Below are 21,443 nucleotides of genomic sequence, written 5' to 3' on the forward strand. Positions count from 1 at the left end.
TTTGTGCAGAAGAAAATCAGAATTCTTTTCTAAATATATAACATGTTTTGAGCAGATGGAACGTACCTTTAGGTATCTTGCGTTGAACACGAAGTGTATTAACATAGCAAAGACACTTAATTATAGATTTACACCAGCAGTCAGCAGAAATTAAACATTTATAAAAAGTCATAGTTTAGGTTAGTGAAGTTGCATAAAGAGGTTTGCTACAAATTTTGCAAGCTTGCCTTTTCCAAGAATGCATTGACAGTGTCTTTTTTAAGTTAACTTTTGTGTCCACACTGCCCAGCACATAGGATTTGCTTATTGAATGAATATATAAAAGAACAAGAATTAGGCATCAGATATGGTCTGTCAAGACTATATCCATACTGGTGGTGATTTTTTTTTTTTTTTTTTTTCGGTACGCGGTCCTCTCACTGCCGTGGCCTCTCCCGCTGCGGAGCACAGGCTCCGGACGCGCAGGCTCAGCGGCCATGGCTTACGGGCCCAGCCGCTCCGCGGCATGTGGGATCTTCCGGGGCCGGGGCACAAACCCGTGTCCCCTGCATCGGCAGGCAGACTCTCAACCACTGCGCCACTAGGGAAGCCCCTGGTGGTGATTTTTAATCATGGTTAGTGTATGCATTTGTAGGTCATGGCTGCAGAGCAAATAGTTTCACATGTAGCTGTTTCAAACAAACATTTATTGTATCAGTTTTTGTGGGTCAGGAGTCCAGGAGCAGCTTGGCAGGGTGATCTGGCTCTTGATCTCTGACAAGGCTGAAATCAGGCTGCTAGGGTATTGGCTGGAGCTGCCATCATCTCAAGGCTGGATTGGGGGAGCAGCTGCTTCCAAGGTCACTCAAGTGGTTGTTGGTAAGATTTAGCTCCTTGCTTGTCATTGGAGCCAGGGCCTCTGTTCCTCACTGGGTATTGTCCGGAGACCCTCTTCTGTTCCTTGTTATGTTGGCCTCACTGTAAGACAGCTCACAACATGGCAACTCACTTCCATCAGAGGGAGCAAGTGAGAGCAAGACAGAAGTCGTAGTCTTCTGAGACCTAATCTTGGAAGCGACACCTCATCACTTTGGTCGTATTCTAGTCTTGCAAACTGAATCACTGAGCCCCACACTGGAGGGGAGGAGATGGCAAAAGGGATGAATACCAGGAGCTGAGAATGGTTGGAAGTCATTTTAGATGCTGCCCACAGAGTCAGAAGTGGGAACAGATGGTGTCCTGGGAGCACCTCCACAGGCAGAAGTGGGCACCCCTACTTCACAACATGGTTCCCTCTTACATAGGCGTTGGCTCATGTCACATTTATTCCAAGTGTGTTTGTGTGAATTCTCCCTTATGAGATGGAGTTCCTTAATGACAGGGACCTTGTCCTGTTTAATTTTGTGTTTGCAGTACAGGAGCTGTTTGGCACGTAAATATTTTGAAAATAATGGGACCCATGAATTAGAAAAGTTGCGTTCAGAGCTGGACTAGTGGTATTTGTTCTCTTAATTTGGGTTTTCCTGAAAGCAGAGCTGGAAATATGGGTTGGAAGGCAAGTCGTTTGAGAGGTGATCTCAGGAAGCAGGAATGAGGGCAAAGATGGGATGTGAAAGGAAAGTCTATATGAGATCCCTGCAGTGGGTACTGGGGTGTCACTCCACTGGGATCTCCTGAGACACGCATGGAAAGAGCACCACCCCAGAGTCATCCATTGGAAGGACTCCTACAGGAAGCTGGAGCGTCTCCACCACTGGCTTCAGTCTCTTACGTTGAAGGTTGTCCCAGAGGAATTAACCCCTCCTCACTCTGGGCTTGGCAGGCTCCCTTGGTCTTGAGGAACGCCTGGGGCAGAAGTAGAAAAATGCCGAATGGGTGTGTTTAAGATGCGACACCATTAGTAACAGGTTGGTCTGAGCTTGCTCTGGGTCCCCACTGCAGCTGAGGCTGATGTTGGAGGGAGAATGGGGTGGGCCCTCAGGAAGGAGATGCAGACCACCCGTGGTGTCTGCTACACTGGCAGAGGGGGACGGCGGCCTGATCACATGTGGAACCTTAGACCTTGATGGTCAAAGTGGGAAAATGAGGGAGATCAAAGACCTATTTGGTCCCTCCCTGGGATGTAGATGGATAAATCCTTTTGTACAGTAGTTTCTGGAAGATTTATTTTACTTTACTATTTTACTTTACTATTTCCACTTGAACAAAAGGAAAAGTGAGCTGCTGACCTCAGTTTTGAAGAGTTTTTAATTGCCCTCACATGTGCCAGTCAATGTCAGTGCTGTCTGGAGCAAGAGATTAGAAGTTCCTGTGCCTTGTCTTTATCAGGAAGACACATATTGACTGATTGCCTTCCTGGTGTTAAATCTCATTTACTTTTTATCTAATTTTGAATCTAGTACTGTGCGTTTGCACAAGGAGAGCCCTTATGCCCATATTATTGGAGGAAGATCTTTTGATTGTGCTTTTTATGAAATTGGAATGTCCTTGTTTGAAGTACTGACCTAGACAAGAGTTGTGGTTACATGGTTACATGGCCAGCTGTTAAATGTGGTCTTTTAAAAAATTTGAAAAATTCATAAAATACCAAAAATATAGAGATTGATGTAACACACACCTCTGTAGCTGACATCTAGAATTAAGAAATGTTTACATTTTGTCATTTTCCTTCCAGTAGTGTTTTTAATGAAAGCAATTGAACATTTTAATAAGCAAAAAAAAACACAAAGAACTTAAAACATAAAAGAAGTATGACTGAAAACTTCTCTCCAGGCCTTTGTTCCCTTATCCCACACTCCCTCCCAGAAGCAACCCCATCATAATTTTAGTATGAATATTTCCAGTCTGTGTTTTTATTCTCTCATAAATATTTTACAACTTCCCCCCCCACTCAGAATTGTTTTTTTAATATATTTATGTTTATTCAAATAGATTGAATTCATTCATTTCAAATCCTGGCTAGTATTTCATCTTATGGATATGCCACAATTTCTTTTATCTTTTCCCTTAATAACAGACATGTTAGCTATGTTAGCTGTTTTGAGGGGTTTTTTTGGTTTTTTCGTTTTTCTATTATAAGAATGCTTCAGTGGAAATTCATGTACGGATTTCTTGCTGCCTGTGTGTAAGGCTTTTAGGGTAAGTGCCAAGAAGCAGAATTCCTGGGTTATATTGTAGACAACAATACATTTTCAATGTAATACATTGAAATACATTTTCAGTGTATTAGATATTGCTAACATTTTGCTAAAGCTTTTGAACTTCTACACTTGAACATTTCTACAGCAGACTGCTGCTTTCCCTCATACTCTCCAGGACCTGGTATTTTAAGACTTTTTAAATTTTTGCTATTCTGATGGGTGTAAAGTGATTATTTTGCTCTTTTATTTTGCATTATACTAAAGAGGTCGTGTATCATTTTATGGCTAGTGGCCATTTGGTTTCATCTTACCTAATTTGTTGGGTCACATCCTTTGCCCATCGTTTTTATTTTATTTCCTTTTTTTATTAATTTATATATTTTATGTATTAGGAATATCTTATTTCAGTCTCTCCCTTCCTTTAAAATTTATGACATCATTCAGAAGGCTTAAGTTTTGATACAGTCCAGTTTATCAATCTTTTTACAAGAGTTTTGCTTTTCATACCTGTTTAGAAAATATGTTCCTATTCATAGGTCATAAAAATATCTTAGATTTCATTTTTTCTTCTAAAATTTTTAAAGTTGTGTTTTGACATTTAGTTTCTCATTCTTCTTATTTTTTTTCTTAGTGTGGTGTGTGGTGTGGATTAAGTTTATTTTTCCAGGTGGAAAGTGATTTTTCACCATACTGAATTAGTGTCTCTTTTCTTCCTGTTTGTTATTCTATCTCTATTTTTTGCTACCTTCCCATCTGTGTAAGGATCTGTTTTGGGGTTCTCTAATTGCCCCAGTCTCTTTATTCTCTTGTGAATATCACATGATTTAATTACTGCAGTTTTATAATAAATCTTAACTTCTGTAGGGCCAGTCCCCTCTTCCTGTTCTTTTATTCAGACTTGATTTGTATATTTTTGGCTATTTAGACTTCTCAATGAATTTTAGAAATCATTTGTCTAAGTGCACCAAAACAAATATACTTAGAATTTCGATTAGAATTCTAATGGCTCTTCAGATTAATTGGGGAAGTATTTGAGTCTTCCCATCTATGTACAGTAGATGTCTCCTATAATTCTGGTATGCATTTGTGCCCATGGAAGTATTTTACAATTTTCACCATATAGATCTTGTTCATCCTTTTTTTTTTTAAACTGTGTTTTCTGTACATTTATTCTCTTTTTAATTAGCATATACATTGCATTAGTTTAAGTTGTACAACATACTGGTTTGATATATGTATATGTTGTGAAATGATTACCACGAAAAGTTCAGTTAACATTCATCTCCTCACACAGTCATAGATTTTTTTCTGTGATGAGAACTTTTAAGATGTAATCTCTTAGCCACTTTCAAATATACAACATAGTGTTATTAACTGTAGTCACCATGCTGTGCATCACATCCCCAGGACTGACTTACAACTGGAAGTTTGTACGTCTGACCACCTGCACCCATTTTGCCCACCACTCACGCTCTGCCCCTGGCAACCACCACTCTGTTCTGTTTCTTTGAGTTCAATTTTTTAGATTCCACGTATAAGTGAGGTTATACAGTATTCGTCTTTCTCTGTCTGACTTATTTCAGTGAGCATAATGCCTTCCAAGTCCATCCATGCTATTGCAGATGGTAAGGTTTCTTTCTTTTTTATGGCTGAATAGTATTCCCTTGCAGATATATCTTCTTTATCCATTTATCCATCAGTGGACACTGAGGTTGTTTCCATGTCTTAGCTGTTGTAAATAATGCTGCAATGAACATGCAGGTGCAGAAATCCTTCCCCAAATCCAGCATATGACTGGAATGGGGAAACACTTAATAAAGGTTAGTTATTAATGGTATCCAGGTGGCTCTCAGGAACTGCTTATTTCTTGCACCTCTAACATTGACCCATTTCACTTCTAGTTATAAACTCTATATAATTGATTGTGTGAGAATTTTGAGCATTTTCTACATTTGTGAACGAACACAGCAATGGAGCCTAGACCCGGGAGTTCCAGGCTTTGTGGGATCACTGATGACTCAGATCCCCTGACGCACAGAAAGAAATCACACGTAGCAGAAGCATACAATAGGTACTTCCAGTTACCCCATTACAAGGCAAATCTTGGGCTAACCTCTGTGAAAGTAACTGAGCAGTGACTACAGACTAGAAGCAGATGGCCTCATCGCCGGCCTCAGAACAGACCTGGCCCTGCGTTTTGTTACCCCTTCTGTCGTGTATCCTGACTGCGTTATAAAAGCGCCGTCCACCCATGGTGACACAGTGACTTTCCCATGCTGTCAGTGCACTTCCACTCTGATTGTCCCAGCCCCCTGGGGGAATGCAAAATAGGAAGGAAACATGCTAAACAATCAATGAACAAAGTTGTTTTTTTTAAAGTGAGAGGATGGGAAGTGGTGGGAGGGAAGTGCTGAAGCATGGGGAATAGAATGAGGGCAGACGACAGAAAGACAGAAGCAGAGGAAGCGTTTGGGAAGAAAAACAAGAAAGGCTGCTGACAAAAAAAATACTCCAGCAGAAAAAGGAAAAGGCGTTCCTTGCCAAGAAAAACGTGCTAATCTTATGCAGCTGAAACAGATATTTAAAGAAACATTGTAAGACTTTTGTCTTTAACTCCTTAATACAATACTTACCCTTGAAAAAATACTTAACCGTAAAGCACTCCTAGAGGAATCAGGGGTATTCCGTGATTTCCAGTAAGGAGCAACACTTCTCTAAGTGTGAACCTTTCTTCTCGTGCAACAACAACAAAAAACTAGGGTAGCATACTTTACTGTCTAAATCAAATTGCAAGGTCCTTAGAGGAGAATAAATATTTTTGTGAATATACGTTTTTAAATAGTTAACAGTTATACATAGCACTTCCTGTGACCCAACTCTATTGTATATTACATGTATTAACCACTTAAATCCTCCTTACAGCTTTATGAAATGGGCATTTTTACTGTCCCCATTTTACAAATGAGAAAATAAAGGTATAAAGAGATTTGAAATGTAGCTGATATCACAGAGGTGGTAAGAAGTGAAGCTGGAATTCAAATCCAGGAAGAGTGGCCACACTGTCTGTGCTTTTAATCACTACCCCAAAGGATCTCTCACTGGTCGTAATCCATCAACAATAAGATATATTGAACTACGTATTGAGGGTAGCACTGATTTATCAGTTTGGCTTTTTTAATTCAGTGACCTCAAGTATGCTGAGATATTTGGTAAAGGACGAGCAAATACCTGCTAAACCCAAAACCTTACTGCTGTATTAAAAGTACAATTCTAAGGGAGCCATAAACATGTGACTTACAGTCTCACTCATGTCCTGGTTTCCAGAAGAAAGAGCCCTTACGTAGCACAGCCTTCTCCCTGCCACCACTGCTGTCGTTCACTTTGAAGAGTGTGAGATGTTCAAGGACCATGCTGTTCCCATTAGATATTTTTCCACTTGTACTTAAATCATTCATTTCATGTGATATTGCACTCAGTGACAAGCTTTCACCCGGCTTCCCCAAAACCAGTGGCTGCATTTAATTCACTCTTTAGTATCACTGCTTTCTAATTATCTTTGAATTTGATCAAAAATAGATGGTAAGATAAAGATACCCTTTGGAAAATGGTTGCATAGTCTAAGGACTCCAGTGGAAGCAGCTGTTTTGCCCATTTTACAGATGCAAACATCTGTGGGTCTTTGGGACCTTTTCCACTATGATCAGGTGCCTTCCACACATGCTATGCACCCCACAGGGCAAAGCCTAGCAAGTGGAAACGCTAGTGGAGAAGTCAAAATTCGATGTTTTACATTCTCCAGATAAAAGCGGGCTTTGTTTCAAGAGTGGCAAATGGAATTATAGCAATGTGACCTGAACATGAGGATCTTTCTTTTTTTTGTACCTGTTTAAAAAGTTTATGTCTTCTAAGCATCCAGGGCCTTATTAAAGAGAAGGAGTGACAAGCTGACCTTTCACCCATATACCCCCCCCACCCAAGAATTTATAGTGATCTGCCTTGTGGTTAAAAATAAAAAACACATGGTTGTCATTGTGTTACGGTTTAGCAGTGTTGTATCAGGTATTCAGTGTTGTAATTATGATTGGCTACGTGTGTAGGCACTTCAGCTCTTTCACGTAGGAATCTCTGATAAGCAGCTACAAGATGAGGGAGAGAGATCAGTTAAACAGTATACCACCCTCATCTGCAAAGCCAGGCTGCTTTCCCCTTCCTGGGTCCCTGACCATTCTCCCCATGGCTGCTAGAACAGATGAAACGAATCAGAATGGCTTTGAGGAGTCTAGTTCATCCCTCTGCTTAATTTAAACCCCAATCAAGTCTAATTATCAGAGCCATATTACTTGCCAGCAATAATTTGCTTTGGGTACAACTCAGAGCTATGTTGAAAATTTTATTTTGCCTTCAGAAAATTGGTTTACCTTTAAATTTTTCTCCCAGATTTCCCTGTGGAAAATTGGTCCTCTTAATTTCGGTATCTTGTAATTTTTCTCATTAAAAAAAGTGTGGCATGTGATATCATTAAATTTTTTTTCTAAATTGAAGTGACTTAAGTGGGTTGACATATGTGCTGCAGTATAATTGTGCTGTGTTTTTGGAGCTCAAGTCAGTAATTACATCCATAAACTTATTGTCTATGGTAAAATATGTTAACCAGTCATCGACATAAAATTCATTAATTTGAATCAATATGTAATGTTCTGAAATGCTCTAACAAAGGATCATTGACTGACGGCTATAATGCAGTCGGAAGACCCAAACATTTCTCTATGAACGGCAGTAAACGTAAACATTTTCTAAATAGCAAGTCAATACTGTGATTCCCAAAACGCACACATTACGAAGCCTGCAAGAAATTTGAACTATGACATGATTCCAGTAATTGAATGTTTTTAAAACAGGGTATCCTGTAAAGAAGATGTGACACATATACACAAAGGAATATTCCTCAGCCACAAAAAGAAACGAAATTGAGTTATTTGTAGTGATGTGGATGGACCTAGAGACTGTCATACAGAGTGAAGTAAGTCAGAAAGAGAAAAACAAATACCATATGCTAACACATATATATGGAATCTAAAAAAAATGGTTCTGAAGAACCTAGGGGCAGGACAGGAATAAAGACGCAGATGTAGAGAATGGACTGGAGGACACGGGGAGGGGGAAGGGTAAGCTGTGACAAAGCGAGAGAGTGGCATGGACATATATACACTACCAAATGTAAAATAGATAGCTAGTGGGAAGCAGCCGCATAGCACAGGGAGATCAGCTCGGTGCTTTGTGACCGCCTAGAGGGGTGGGATAGGGAGGGTGGGAGGGAGATGCAAGAGGGAGGAGATATGGGGATATATGTATATGTATAGCTGATTCACTTTGTTATAAAGCTGAAACTAATGCGTCATTGTAAAGCAATTATACTCCAATAAAGATGTTAAAAAAAACACACCAGGGTATCCTGGATATTTTTGATCTTTACAACATGCAGCTAACTTTCAGAGAGGGTCTTGGAATTTCAAACCCTCAAATGCATCGTGCCTCATTACCGATGTGGATGCTGAGGTCTAGAGAGGCTGAGTGACTGGTGGGGAGGAGACTGGCCCCCAGGTGATCTTTTCCCGACGCCCCTCAGAGACTGCTAGAGCTCCCTTCTCCATGGAATCTTAGCGGATTAGATGCAGCCTAGCTTTTTTACTTTCCTAATGTTGAATAACTTTAAAAGGCAAATTGAAATGTGCCAGGGTTGGGAAATAAATTTCAATTCAAAGCAAGAATTTCATCAGGAATCCGATCCCAGGGTTTTCTTTTGACTTGAGACTGCAGACCTACCAAAATTACATTAATGTGAAACCCTGACGAGAGAAAAATCCCCGTCATTAAATATGTGGTGCTTCACAGATAATATCTGGTTCACCCTTTCAGCATTTCTAGGAAGCGAGAGCCAGATAAGAAAAGTACCGTGTGGCTTCCCAGAGGTGTGTCCGCAGGGCTCAGTGCTAATGCACACCCCAGATTCAGTACAGCAAGGGCCATTTTGAAGGTGGAACAGCACATGCTGTGGAAGAAACTGGGACTTGGAAGAGGAGATAGAAGGGGAGTAGCCACTGTGGCTGCTGCTGTTAACTTGTGCTCAGTGATGGAGTGGGTACCTCTTATCTTTTCTTTGATGTCCAAATCACTTCGCACCTTTCTCCCTCCCGCTCCCCTCCACTTTCCCCCTCCCCCTACTCTCCTCTTCTCTCTACTCTCCCCTTCCCCTAACTCTGTCCCCTCCCTTCTCCCCACTCTCTCCCCCTCTCCCTTTCCCCACTCTTCATCCTTTCTCTTCCTTCCTCTCCACCCTCCCACCTCCTTTCTCTCTCCCTCTACTCCCCTCCTCTGGGGACCTGCATCCCCCTTCTGTCCTCTGGGTGTCCGATCGGGTTTGGGCCAGTGGGGGAGCAGGCGATTGGAGGAAAGGAGGGAGAAATAAAGCAAGTGATGGAAGTTATTTTTCTCTGTCTCCCTTCCCCAGCATCAGTCCAGGCTGGCTGAATGCTCTTCTGAAGGTGACCCTCTGTACCCAGCTCTCTGATTCAGGTTCTAGAAGCAGCTCCCTCCCTTTTGCCTCTTCTGGCCTAAAGGAGGTGAAGGAGCCCTACTCCTAAGTGATTCCCTCATGAGAATTTTCTCAAACTGCCTGGTCTGAGGGTGCCCTCTGTTTCCTGCAGGAACCCTGTGGATGAGCTGGTGCATCATATAAATACATATGCTTCATTTATTGGTTTCATAATTATTTAAAATTATTTTTCCAGCATCCACCAAATGCCAGAACCATTGAGACAAAGCTCCTGGCTTCATAGAGCTTATAGAAAAAAAGATAAACACATACAATGTACCGTCAGGCAGTAATAACTGTTAGGAAGTAAAGGAGGACAAGGGGGAAATGGAGTGATGGGGGGGGGAGTCCTCTTTGAAGAGGGGACAGGTGAGGTTTCCTGAGTGGAGCAAATAGGCATACTTTGCAAAAATACAAAAAAAAAAAAAAAAAGGAGTGTTTTCCAGTGAAGGGACTCTCGGGGACCCTGGGAAGGTGCTTGGAGGGCTCTAGGAACAGCACAAAGACCAGTGTGGCCAGGGTGAGTGAGGGGTTGGGGGGAGCCGTTGGCATCCAGAAAAGGCACAGGGCTAGGTTGCCTGAGGCTTTACAGCAGCAGTCCCCAACTTTTTGGCAGCAGGGACCACTTTCATGGAAGACAGTTTTTCCATGGTCGGGGTGGGGGTTAGGGTTCAGGCGGTAATGCAAGCAGTGGGGAGCGGTGGGGCGCGGCAGATGAAGCTTCGCTCACTCACCTCCTGCTCTGCAGCCCAGCTCCTAACAGGCCTCGGGCCAGTATCGGTCCGCAGCCCGGGGGTTGGGGACCCCTGCTTTACATGACCTGGAAGGACTTGGTGTGAGTGGAAGGAAAAGGTATGGAGAGTTTGGAGAAAAGTGATATCATATATATTTTATTAGGGTGGCTTTGTCTGCTGTTGGAAAGACAGCCTCTATGGAGGACAAAAGTAGCGAACGGGGATGGGAGCCTATTGCTGGTGTCTGGATGGCTGGGATGGTGTTATCGGTTGAATTGTGTCTCCCCTCAAATATATTGAAGTCCTAACCCCTCTACTTGAGAATGTGTCCTTATTTGGACATTGGGTCTTTACAGTTGGTGATCAAGTTACAAGGAAGTTTTTCAGGTGGTCCCTAATCCAATATAACTGATTGGACGCAGAGACAGACACGCAGAGAAGAAAGGTGATATTAAGAGACGTGGGAAGAGGGTGGCCGTCTAGAGGCCAAGGAGAGAGGCCTGGAGCAGAGCCTTCCCTCACAGCCCTCAGGAGAAACCAGCCTTGCTGACACTTTGACTTTAGATTTCTAGCCTCCAGAACTGGGAGACAGTACACTTCTGTTTTCTCAGCCCCTCCATTTGTGGTATTTTGTCCCAGCAGCCCTAGGAACCAAATACAGGTAGCTTGGATGAGACTGACAATGGTAAAAGTAAGAAAGGTTGAATTTTGAAATACATTTTGAAGTTAACACCAGGAAGACTTGCTGATTGGTTGGATAGGGGTCGTGGGGTTGATATTTGGCCCATGGGAACTGAATTTAAGGACAAGATGGTCAGTGACTCCTAGGTCATTGGGTGAGTGGTGGTGCCCTTTGCTGGAGATGAGGAACACCGAGGAGGGCAGACCTGGGGGACAAACGTCCAGAATTGGGTCAGGGACGTGTGAGTTGACAGTCCCTGTTTGTCATCTCAGAGTAGGCAGTTGGCGTTGAGGGGGGAGATGTTACGGCAGAGTCATAAACGGTGACCACCCCTCTTCCCACCACAAACACTGCAGAGCCTGGGCTGTTCACGCCTATCAGCTGCCACCCGAGGTGCCGTGGACACTACAGGTTGCACACAGATGATTCTAGGCAGTACACAGATGTTTTTATATAACGTTTAATGCATTTTTCTTAATATATAGTAGAACAAAATGTAACTAGCACAACCAAGTCATGATTTCAAGGTGTTGTTACTTAAACCATCATTAAAAATTGAAGTACAGAAGTTTTTAAAATCCAGAGTCATCTTTTTAAAGAAAGCAATTAAGAAATCAATAGTATATGCAGCAGATGTAATAGCACACATAGTACATGGATATGGGGAAAAAATAAATGACCGAAGTTTAGGACACAGCCTAAAACGTTCGTAAGGAGTTACTAGGTGAGTCCTATCTCATGAAAGTTTCTCTTGTTTGGGGGGCCATGCCCCTCGGCTTTCAGGGTCTTAGGAGAACCCACACCCCCTACAGTGGAAGCACAGAGTCTTAACTACTGGACCTCCAGGGAAGTCCCTTCATGACCCTTGAAGAACACTTCTTCCTTGGTCTGTTTTTTAACTGCAGGTCAAATCATCAATTCAGTAGTAGAGACCAGCGTTTGTTTAGAAAGGAACTAAACTAGATCAGAAAATAGAGTGCATTGCTTGTAGTATTGGGAGGCATTGTTTCATGACGCAAAATGTATTTCTCAATGAGCATCACAGTGAGAAGTTAGAAAGTCACTGGGTTTGCTTTCATAGGTGGGAGTATCCCTTCCCCTATCCTATTTTGATGACTCTCCTCTTGAGCCAAATTGAAAAACCTGGGTCTGAAAAGAGACAAGAAAAACATGATGTACTTTCATCTTTACAAGGTTATTAATTATGAAGGTTTTCATAAATTACTGTGGGATTTGTTCCATTGTTTTAGAAGTCTATAATATCATCATCGAAAATGTATTCTAACACATTTCTTCCATGTTCATTTGGGTGTCTGATCCCTATTTTGATACACCTGGTAATTGCTAGATCTCCGCAGCTTGTGAATTCTTCCAGTTGATTTATTTTCATGGAGTATTTTGCCTTTGCGTGATCCTAAATTGCTTTATTGATGTGCAGGGGTGCCGTTACCAGGACCTGTTTGCAGTAGCTTTGTTGTACGTACTTAAGTATAGTGTTAAGTAAGAGCTTCGACTGGGAGTGAAATATATTTATTCAGACAAAAGGGTGTCTCAGAGTTGGGTAAAAATGCTTATTCTTATCCAAGAATGCATGTGATTCTTTTCAGAATTAAAACGCCTTTGAATGGATTTTTAAGAAGTCCTCTAGGAGCCCTTGAAACAATTATGTGATTTTTCTTTTTTTTTTCTTATATTAAAATATCTACCTGGAAATGTCTAATGATATATTTCTTAAAAAAATAATGGAACTAATGCCAAAATTATAGATACACTTAGTTTTAAATTTTCCTTGTGGCTCTAATTTTGACATAGAGTCACTTATACCTGATTTGAAGAGTTAAGCATTTAAATAATCTGATGTCACCACTGGATTCACTGGGCACCCATTATTTCACACCTGATATATTGTTTTCCACAGAACATTCTTGTAAATATGTTTATGTGATGCAAATGAGGCTAAAGTACTACGCTATCAGATCTGTAATGTTTAAGGAACAATAATTTCTTTAAAAAGTATGATCTGCAGTGTTAAGGGAAGTTTATAATTTCCAAAATGACTTACTTAACAGGAGAAGTCTTGATGAAAGCATTTAGCATGGAGGTGAAATATGCCTCATTAAGTTTCCAGGTTATGTACATGTCAACACTTCTTTTGTCATCTTTCAGTAGTTTATTTACATAACTGAGGGCTGCTACTTTTATTAGTGGTGATCACAGCAAATGATTTTGATAAGTTAACCTAAGCAACATAATGTGCTTCTGTTTCCACCAAACTAATGGTGAGGAATCCAACCCTCCTCCTTCTGCCCCCTCCCCTGGTAGTAAAGAGCCCCTATTTACATATGTAAATAAGTCATTCAGTTGAGAGCCCCTGGGGCCCACCCAGGTCCGATCTCTTATTTTGCTGATGTTGATGGCATTAGCCAGGAGGTAAATGGTACCAGGAGACTGATGTCTTAGACTGGAATGACAGATACCAGAGGCTGAAGGCTGTCATTTAGGAGGAGAAATGGATTCTTGGGACTAAGAATTTTGGAAGAAAATGAAGGCACAAATTTTGTCTTTAATGTTGGCCTGAGAGATATAATTGAATGTTTTTCTTGAACATGGAAAGCTATACATACAAATTTGTTATATAAGGATGTTGCTTTCCTACCATACCATTTTTGAGGGCCCTGTTTGCTTTTTAAAGAATGTAAAATATTTCACAATTGAACTCATAGAGCTGGCTATGGTCAGGTACCTTCCCTGGCTGTATGAGGGAATCTGGCCTGTAATAAGAAAGGAAAACTTTTAAATGAAGTTCTCCCTAAAGTGAAGAAGGTGACATGTCCAGTTTCTAATGAATTAAATTCTTCTCCAAGGTTCCTATCAAGGACATAGCTATGTCCACCTTTCTACAAAGCCTGAGTAACTGTAGAACACACAGGCCGCCGACCACCACCAACTTTTTTTGTCAACAACAGAATACAGTGTGACTATTTTTGAAAATTAAGATGAATTTCAGACATGAGTCATATGGAGAAAAACTTGCTCTGAGCCATTCAGAATCCCTTTATTTCTATTCCATAAGCAATTCATTAAAATGACATTAATCCTCCAGGCTGTTCTTTGGTTTCTATTAAGATGTATTACTGGAATCTGTGTAAATATATTGATCATCTCATAGGCCTCTTTGTTCATCACAAGCAGACTATTGTTACAGCGTCAGTGTACTTCATAATAAATGAGACTAAGTGGAGACCAGGTTTTGAAAACCCACCTGCCCCCTCCATTCCCCTTGAAGGATGTGCTTGCCCTCTTTAAACCAGCCTTTCACAAAACAGGAGTTTAAGATTGAGAGTCACAGTTTAATATCAACAGCTGCCCCCTGCTGAGTTCATGGTGCAATTAGCTAATTAAAAAATATATAACATTTTTCACCTTGAAGTCAGAAGAAAAGCAATAAACCACAGGCTCAGGATTTGGTTAATTTGCACATTGACTGTAATTGTGTATTTAACGCCAAGATTAATTTTTTTCCTGATGAGTGGGAGCCTGGCACTGTGCACTGGAACTCTTAAATTGGTTGTAATCATTCCATAGGGAGGTTGATAAGGGCAGGTAGTTCTCCAGACATATTAATGAGGATAAGTATTTATTTACATCTGATAACTTTTTTTTAGGAGAAAAAGCGTTAAACAACTTTCTGATAAACTATTAAATTTAAAGGAGGCTTCAAATCAAGCTAAATAAATAATCTGATTTTAAAAAACCATTTCTCATGTAAAATCTATTGATTCTATTGAACGGGAAATCATACTCAATTTTGTTTGTTTTGTTTTGCCAAACATTCAGTGAATTAATGAGAACAATTTCTGCTGTCAAAGCTTTGGTACATTTTCTAGGTCAACCGAGATTTAAAACTATTGCCTTGCATTTTTTTCAGAAGAGGGTAGGGAAAGAATGCGTGCTGGCAGGGCAGTTAGTAGGAAAAACATAATCCTGATGTGCAGTCTGCTACTTATAACATTTCCTGTTTGAAAGGTAAGCGTTATACTTTGGATACCGAAGCAGTGATTGTTGGCAATTCAAGTGGGTGTGATTGATCCATGTCTTAAAAGTAACAGAGCTGTTATTCTTAGAAGAAAAAAAGAAAAGAATTCTCAAGTATTATAATACAGACATTGCATTTTTACCTAAGTAGAGGTCTTTTCACTCTCCTCTGTGAGCAGATGCTAATACTCATCTGACAGATATTTCACTCCCTAGGTAGATGCTCACTTGGACCCGGGGCTTTATGCCCAGGGGTTTTCTGAGACCGTCTCTCTGTTGCTTTCATCTCCCCATCCCTGAAGTCAGTGCTCACAGTGGATTGTGCTTGCTTCTTAGATTCTTGTTTACTGTTATCCAGCTTTGAAAGATGGAGAAGTGAAACTCTACCATTCATGGGGGCCCCTATTCCAAACTTTTCCTTTAAAATACAGTTGCTTGGGTTTGTGTGTGTGTGTGTGTGTGTTTGACATGGAATGAGTGATGGGAGGTGTTAAGTCTTTCTACCTGATCCATTTGTCCAATACATATACAAGGGTTTGTCTAAGGAAACGACCACCCTTCTATACAGGTTAGGTTATAAACTTAATGTTCAATCTCTGTTCCATCCAATAAAACTTAACTGCATTCAGGGGCAGAGTTTTTGGTGGCTGCCAGACACCAGGAATTCTGCCAGGATGAAGAAGAGAGGAGCTTCTGAGGCAAGAGAGTTTTCTTGGTTTTGGGGAAGACGGTGATTTCCGTGTCTTTTTGGTGATATCCAAATGGGCGGCAAGTCTAAGAATGCCCCTTACTGCCTACCTTCTGCTGTTCTAGGAAGATTGACTTCATGTTCAGGGAAATCGTGCTCCAGTTTTCCTTAGTATTCTTGAAATACAATTAGGGGCAATATCAGGTAACAGGAAAGTGCAGATTTGATGGGAAATGTGATACTGGGCTGTGTTCATGACTTTATCGCACACATGCATATACAAGGCTATTTTTAATAAAATGACTTGCGCGTGGCATGTGGTCTTGTGGGGGAAAATCATGTCATGTCTTTTTATTGTTGGATTTTAGCTGAAACAGACAAGTACAGTGCCGTTAAATGCTGTCCCTCTCCCTTTTCCGACCATTTTCCCATCATCCCACGCCCCACCTTGTCCTCTCCCACCTCGTTCATCCCCATCTTCCATTCCCTGTCAGGAAGGGCAGCCTCCGAAGAGCCATTTCAACTCAGCCCGACATCGCCAGAGACTAGTGGACCCAGCTGCTTCAAAAGTGAGTGTGTCCTGTCGCATGGTGCATGGCGGTGTGGTCCTTGTGAGGAAAAGGGTGTTGTGAGTTTTTATTTATGCTGGTGTATTTGAAGGCTTTAGAGGAGGCAAAGTCTTCTCTATTAATCAAAGGCCATTCACACCAAGGGAGTTCTGGCGTTGAATCACCAGACCTGAAAACAAGCAAAACCCTGATAAGTAGCACCTGCTGGTTTCTGTGGTGTAAATACTCCCACCGCGGCCAATTTCAAACAGCAGTTTGACAAAAGCAACTTCAGAGCCGAGAAGAGATGCCCAGTGGAGCTCTAACATATACAGATCCAATTGACACAAATCCTAGTTAAAATAAAGCAGAAAATTAGGAAGTGAACCAATTTTGAGTATCTCTTACCTTTGTTTTCAATATAATGTATTTCATTGGAAGTTTAGATATTTTTAATCAATTAATGACTGTATTTAACAACTGGCTTGTAAAATTCCTGGAAATTTACCAAGCTGGTGTGGGTGGGCTCCAGCACAGCAGTTCCAGGTGTGATATATTCGTTGAGAATAGTCTTCAGTCATTTTGGTCATGCCCAACTCTTACGATCTACAGAAAAGTGGCTGAGGTTTTGAGCAAGGATTTGCTGTTCCCACACAGCGCAAGTAAGTCGCAGGCCAGTTCTGCTGCACACAGACTTTTATTAAACAGACATTTCCTGGCAAACAGGCACAAAGCATTGTGCCTGTCCTATAAACTCAGTGAAGTCCCTGCTCTCAGGCCTTTTAATAAAGTGCTCCAGCCAAATCTCGTTGGAAGGTTCCACTTAAGGTTGATGACCTGACAACTTTCCGGAGGCAGGATTCTCTCATTTTTATGGTGGGCATCATGCAATGGGGCTTCTGTGCCCCAGCTGCTGGACATAAGGCCATTGAACAGTTGGGCCTCGGGTGCCAGTCCTAAGGGTCCAAGTTACAGACCTTCATAGATTCTTACGCGCTGCTCATGCAAGGGCAGAGAATATCTCTAAATTGACTTTGCCGATTCACTTACCTTAAAGACCGCTAGTTTCAACAATGAAATCCCGTTTCTAACATCCTGAGAACACTGATTCTGACTTCGGCAATGAAAACCCATTTCAGTATGCCAATTGGCAAAATCTCGGGTGTGACTGAGATACAGATTCCTCTGATGTAATGCTAGTTCACCACCCTGGGGGAGGGGGAGTCCATCCTGATCAGGGCTACGGACTGGGTATAGGGTATAATTTTAACCAATACATAATATCACACTGCATGTGTGGTAGTATTTGAAAGTGGACTCCAAATGTCATAGCCTTTTGTTACGTTTATTAAGTACCTGGGGTGCCCCCCGCCCGCAAGCTCCAGACAGCTCACTTTGGGTGAGGACCCTTGTGATGAAGTTATGAAAGTTCTGTTAGGATGTGAGGGAAAAAAATCAACTAGCTCTGAATAAGGTGAATGGATTCATTATGTGAATCTTGCTAAAGGAGAGCACAGCTCAGAGTACAGCAGGTCCTCCTCAGACCCCGCCGAAGAGTTTTCATTAACGAGGCACTAAAACATCCTGTGGTTAAGCACACTGTTAATGTGCTTAACCGCTTATAGAGTGGTTAATCCACTGTTATACCCAGCATGTACCTCTGGTTTAAGGACTCAACTCAGCGTGTGCTTTTGTTCCTCCTCTTTCTTTTTTCCTGGGTTCATTTCATTCTGCTTGGCATTTTCAGAAGTCCTGTGCCTCACGCATGCAAAGAGTTGTATATTACACTGTAAATGAGCTGCGTTTCTTCTGTTGAGTCTTTTTGTGGTTCCATTTTGTCTTGAGTGAGAATCATGGCTTCTTTTTCTAGACACACTCTTAGAGGAATTCATTAAACTGCTCTAAAGAAAACGTCTGGTGCCTTAATGTGCTGTGTGAATAGGTTCAGCCAGTGTTAACAGATAGGCTTTAAAGGTCAAATCTTTTCCTCCCCCAAATACTGCAGGACTAGGAATTCGAGAAAGGCCTAAATTTTTTCCCTAATATTAGGAACTGATGGGGGAAACTACATTTCTTGTGTGGATAGGTTACTTGGACAACAAATAGCAAATGGAAATATGCATCAGTGTAGCCAGTGACCTTTTGTTGTAAGTACATTGGTGCTTAGAATCTGCACTGTATTCTCTTCAACTCAATAATCTGAGTTGTAGTAAAAAAAAAAACCCTGGGTCAGTAACAATTTACAGTAAACCGGCTGCCACATCTTTTGAGAACACTGATTTTGTTGAGTCGGCATTGTAATCTGGAAAGAAGTGTGATCAAATAGAGATACTCAGTTTCCCATTAGCAATACAGAGGGGCGGGAAGAATATCCTTGACTGGGTTGTACGTTGGGCTTTGTCATAAACCAGCTCTATGGCCGTGGGCAGCCACTTATCACTGAGCCCCCATTGCTCAAGGTTTTCTCTTCTATTAAATGAGAGTTTATTAAATGTTCCCTTAGTCAAATTATGGAATTATGTTTCTTTCCCATCAAGGCTATTTATAACTAGATACTTCACCATTTAGTCTGAGATTTTTGAATAGCATTTCTCAATCCTAAAATCCCTCTACAAACGGCATCCTTTCTCTTGACTTGCAAGGCATTATTTTTGGGTGGTCTTCTATCAGTGTCTTCAACGGATGTTAATTTTTAAAACAGAATTACTTACTTTAAAGCTATGGGGGAAAATATGGACCAGAAATACGGTGCTCATTTTCTGCTCAAGGAGTTGGCTTTTTTTTTTAGCCTGAATTTTTTTAATCTTAGTCTTCGAAAGCCTTCGAAAGTGCTTTGAGCATAGGAAAACAAGCTTTTAAATCTGTTTTATTTGAATAAGAGTTAAAGAGTTAGAGAGAAATCAAAGGTAAGTAATGTACCTCTGATTGGCTAGACTTGTCCACTGGGAATTTCTAAAATGTCTTTTGTTTGGAGAATATGCTCACCTGTCTATCCCCCAGTATGAATGCTGTAACACATTAAATGAACAAAGAATGAAGAAAACGGGCAATAGGAATAATAGTTCAAAGACCACAGAGCAGTTATTTGTGGAGCTGGTAAAGGCTTCTGTTAAATAAAAATCAATTTGATATGGGAGCGTCGGGGACAGGATCTGGGGAGACAGGAGGTGGACAGAAGATAACACGAGAGTGTACAGAGGATTAGTTTTCAAACCTCCTGGCATTTCAGCACAAAAGAATAATGAAGATTTATTCTAGATGAACTGTCATTTTTCCTTGGAAGCTTTGCTGATCCAGAATAAATAGGTTCATAGAGACTGTATTGAAATTTTGAGCATGTGACAGTAAGTAGCGGTGGGCATAGCATCTAATACCTTTCAGAACCAGAAAGTGCTGTAACATTCTATCCTCTTAAAAAACAAACCAAACTCTCCCAATGGACAGGTATTCCAGCTAACCAAAACCCTGCATATAATTCTAAGATACATTGTTTCAGTATGCCGTAGGGCTTGAAAATCGTTTATACTAATTCTCAGCGATTTCTCTACCTTTTTCTAATGAGAATAAGGTTTGTAAAACCTGGGCTCCCCTGCTGGGAAAATCAGCCCAGAGCTATCTCAGAGCAGATGGTCTTCTTTTCTCACTACTATAAACCTTTTAGGATTGATCCTTTTTTCATTTTTATCTCTCTGAAGAGTAAATGTCTCTGAGACCTTAGAAACCCACTGTTCAGAGGGGGCAAGAGGCTGCCTTGACCAGAGTTCAGAGTTGCAAAGATGATGTAGAATAAAAGCCATGGAAATCATGGAATCGTGTTTCTCTCTATAAGAGCAAAAGAAAATAGGTTGACTTTTCAAGTTCTAAGGGGACAGGCTTTAAAATATCTACATTTCTGAGCCTTATTATGCTTTGCGTTTCTGGATGGTAATTAACACCCTCCTAGTCCCAGGAATTTCAAGTGTTAAAGAATAATTTCTTCTCTTTTGGAGGATGTAATACTTGTTACTATATTTAAGGAGGTAGAAAGACGGGGAAGGGGCTGGGAAGATTGGTTGCCGTAATTATTCTGGGAATATTTTAGTCATATAAAATATTGTACTGCGTAAACTTTTTTTTACAAAGGCTTTAAGGGGTGATACATTGATGACAGAAATTTTTGAGGCAGCTTATAGCTTTTGTTTCTTTGTTTGTACATCAGCCATCTATAAATTGCCTTTGGTCCCAGCTAAAGTAGGTGTGAATCTTATATCTGCAACTTAATAGCTGTGACTTTGGGGCAGTTACTTAATCACCCTGAGAAAGCCTCGGTTTCTTCATCTGAGAACAAAATAATATCCACCTCATGAGATTGTTTTGAGGAGTAAATGAGAGAATGTATGAAAAGTTTTTACCACATAGATAGGCACTTAATGAGTGCCAGAAAAACTATAGCTATCCTTTAAATTATGATTACTCTTATTATGGTTATCAGGTAATCATTATCTAACTTTTTGAGGATTTTTTTTTTTCCGTCTTGTAAGATAAGGGCTTAGGACCAGATGATCCTTGAGGTAGAATGTCTGCATTGTTAAAAGTCTGTACAGTTATACTTATTTTTGAATGTCTGTCATATACTCAGCTGTGTGGTAGGCATGGAGGAATATAACTTGTAGGATTTAGTTCTTACCTTCAGAATGTAATGTAATTGGCAAAGAAATAATGCAGAGACAGTCATCAATTGTTTGGTAAACAATGTCAGAGGGGCGTTGATTTTGAACCAAAAGACATCTGTGAGCCACAGTCAGAAAAGGCTTCCTGGAGCCGGTGGGTTTTCATCAGGGCCCTGAAGGAAGAAAAAAGCTTAAAAAAAATTTATTTATTATTTATTCATTTTGGCCGCGCCGGGTCTTAGTTGTGGCATGCAGACTTCTTAGTTGCAGCATGCAAACTCTTAGTTGCGGCATGCATGCGGGATCTAGTTCTCCGACCAGGGATTGAACTCGGACCCCCTGTATCGGGAGCTCAGAGTGGCACCCACTGGGCCACCAGGGAAGTCCCAGAAAAGG

General features: G+C 41.0%; 1 protein-coding gene across 6 annotated transcripts in view; it reads left to right on the forward strand.

Annotated features, from left to right (window-relative positions):
- The window catches only part of MAST4 (microtubule associated serine/threonine kinase family member 4), a gene marked incomplete at its 5' end in the record, with an annotated part of 568,435 nt that overhangs the window by 262,131 nt on the left and 284,861 nt on the right, over positions 1-21,443 (forward strand). For 2 of the 6 annotated variants that reach the window (XM_079916426.1, XM_079916429.1), the window contains one exon: positions 16,345-16,419. The exons of the other annotated variants lie outside the window; for them this stretch is intronic. In XM_079916426.1, the coding sequence (XP_079772552.1) occupies positions 16,345-16,419 (75 nt within the window). The remainder of the gene's footprint in view (positions 1-16,344; positions 16,420-21,443) is intronic. 6 annotated transcript variants of the gene reach the window in all.

This window comes from Stenella coeruleoalba (genome assembly GCF_951394435.1).
Source record: "Stenella coeruleoalba genome assembly, chromosome: 3".
In the NCBI taxonomy this organism is placed as follows: Eukaryota; Metazoa; Chordata; class Mammalia; order Artiodactyla; family Delphinidae; genus Stenella; species Stenella coeruleoalba.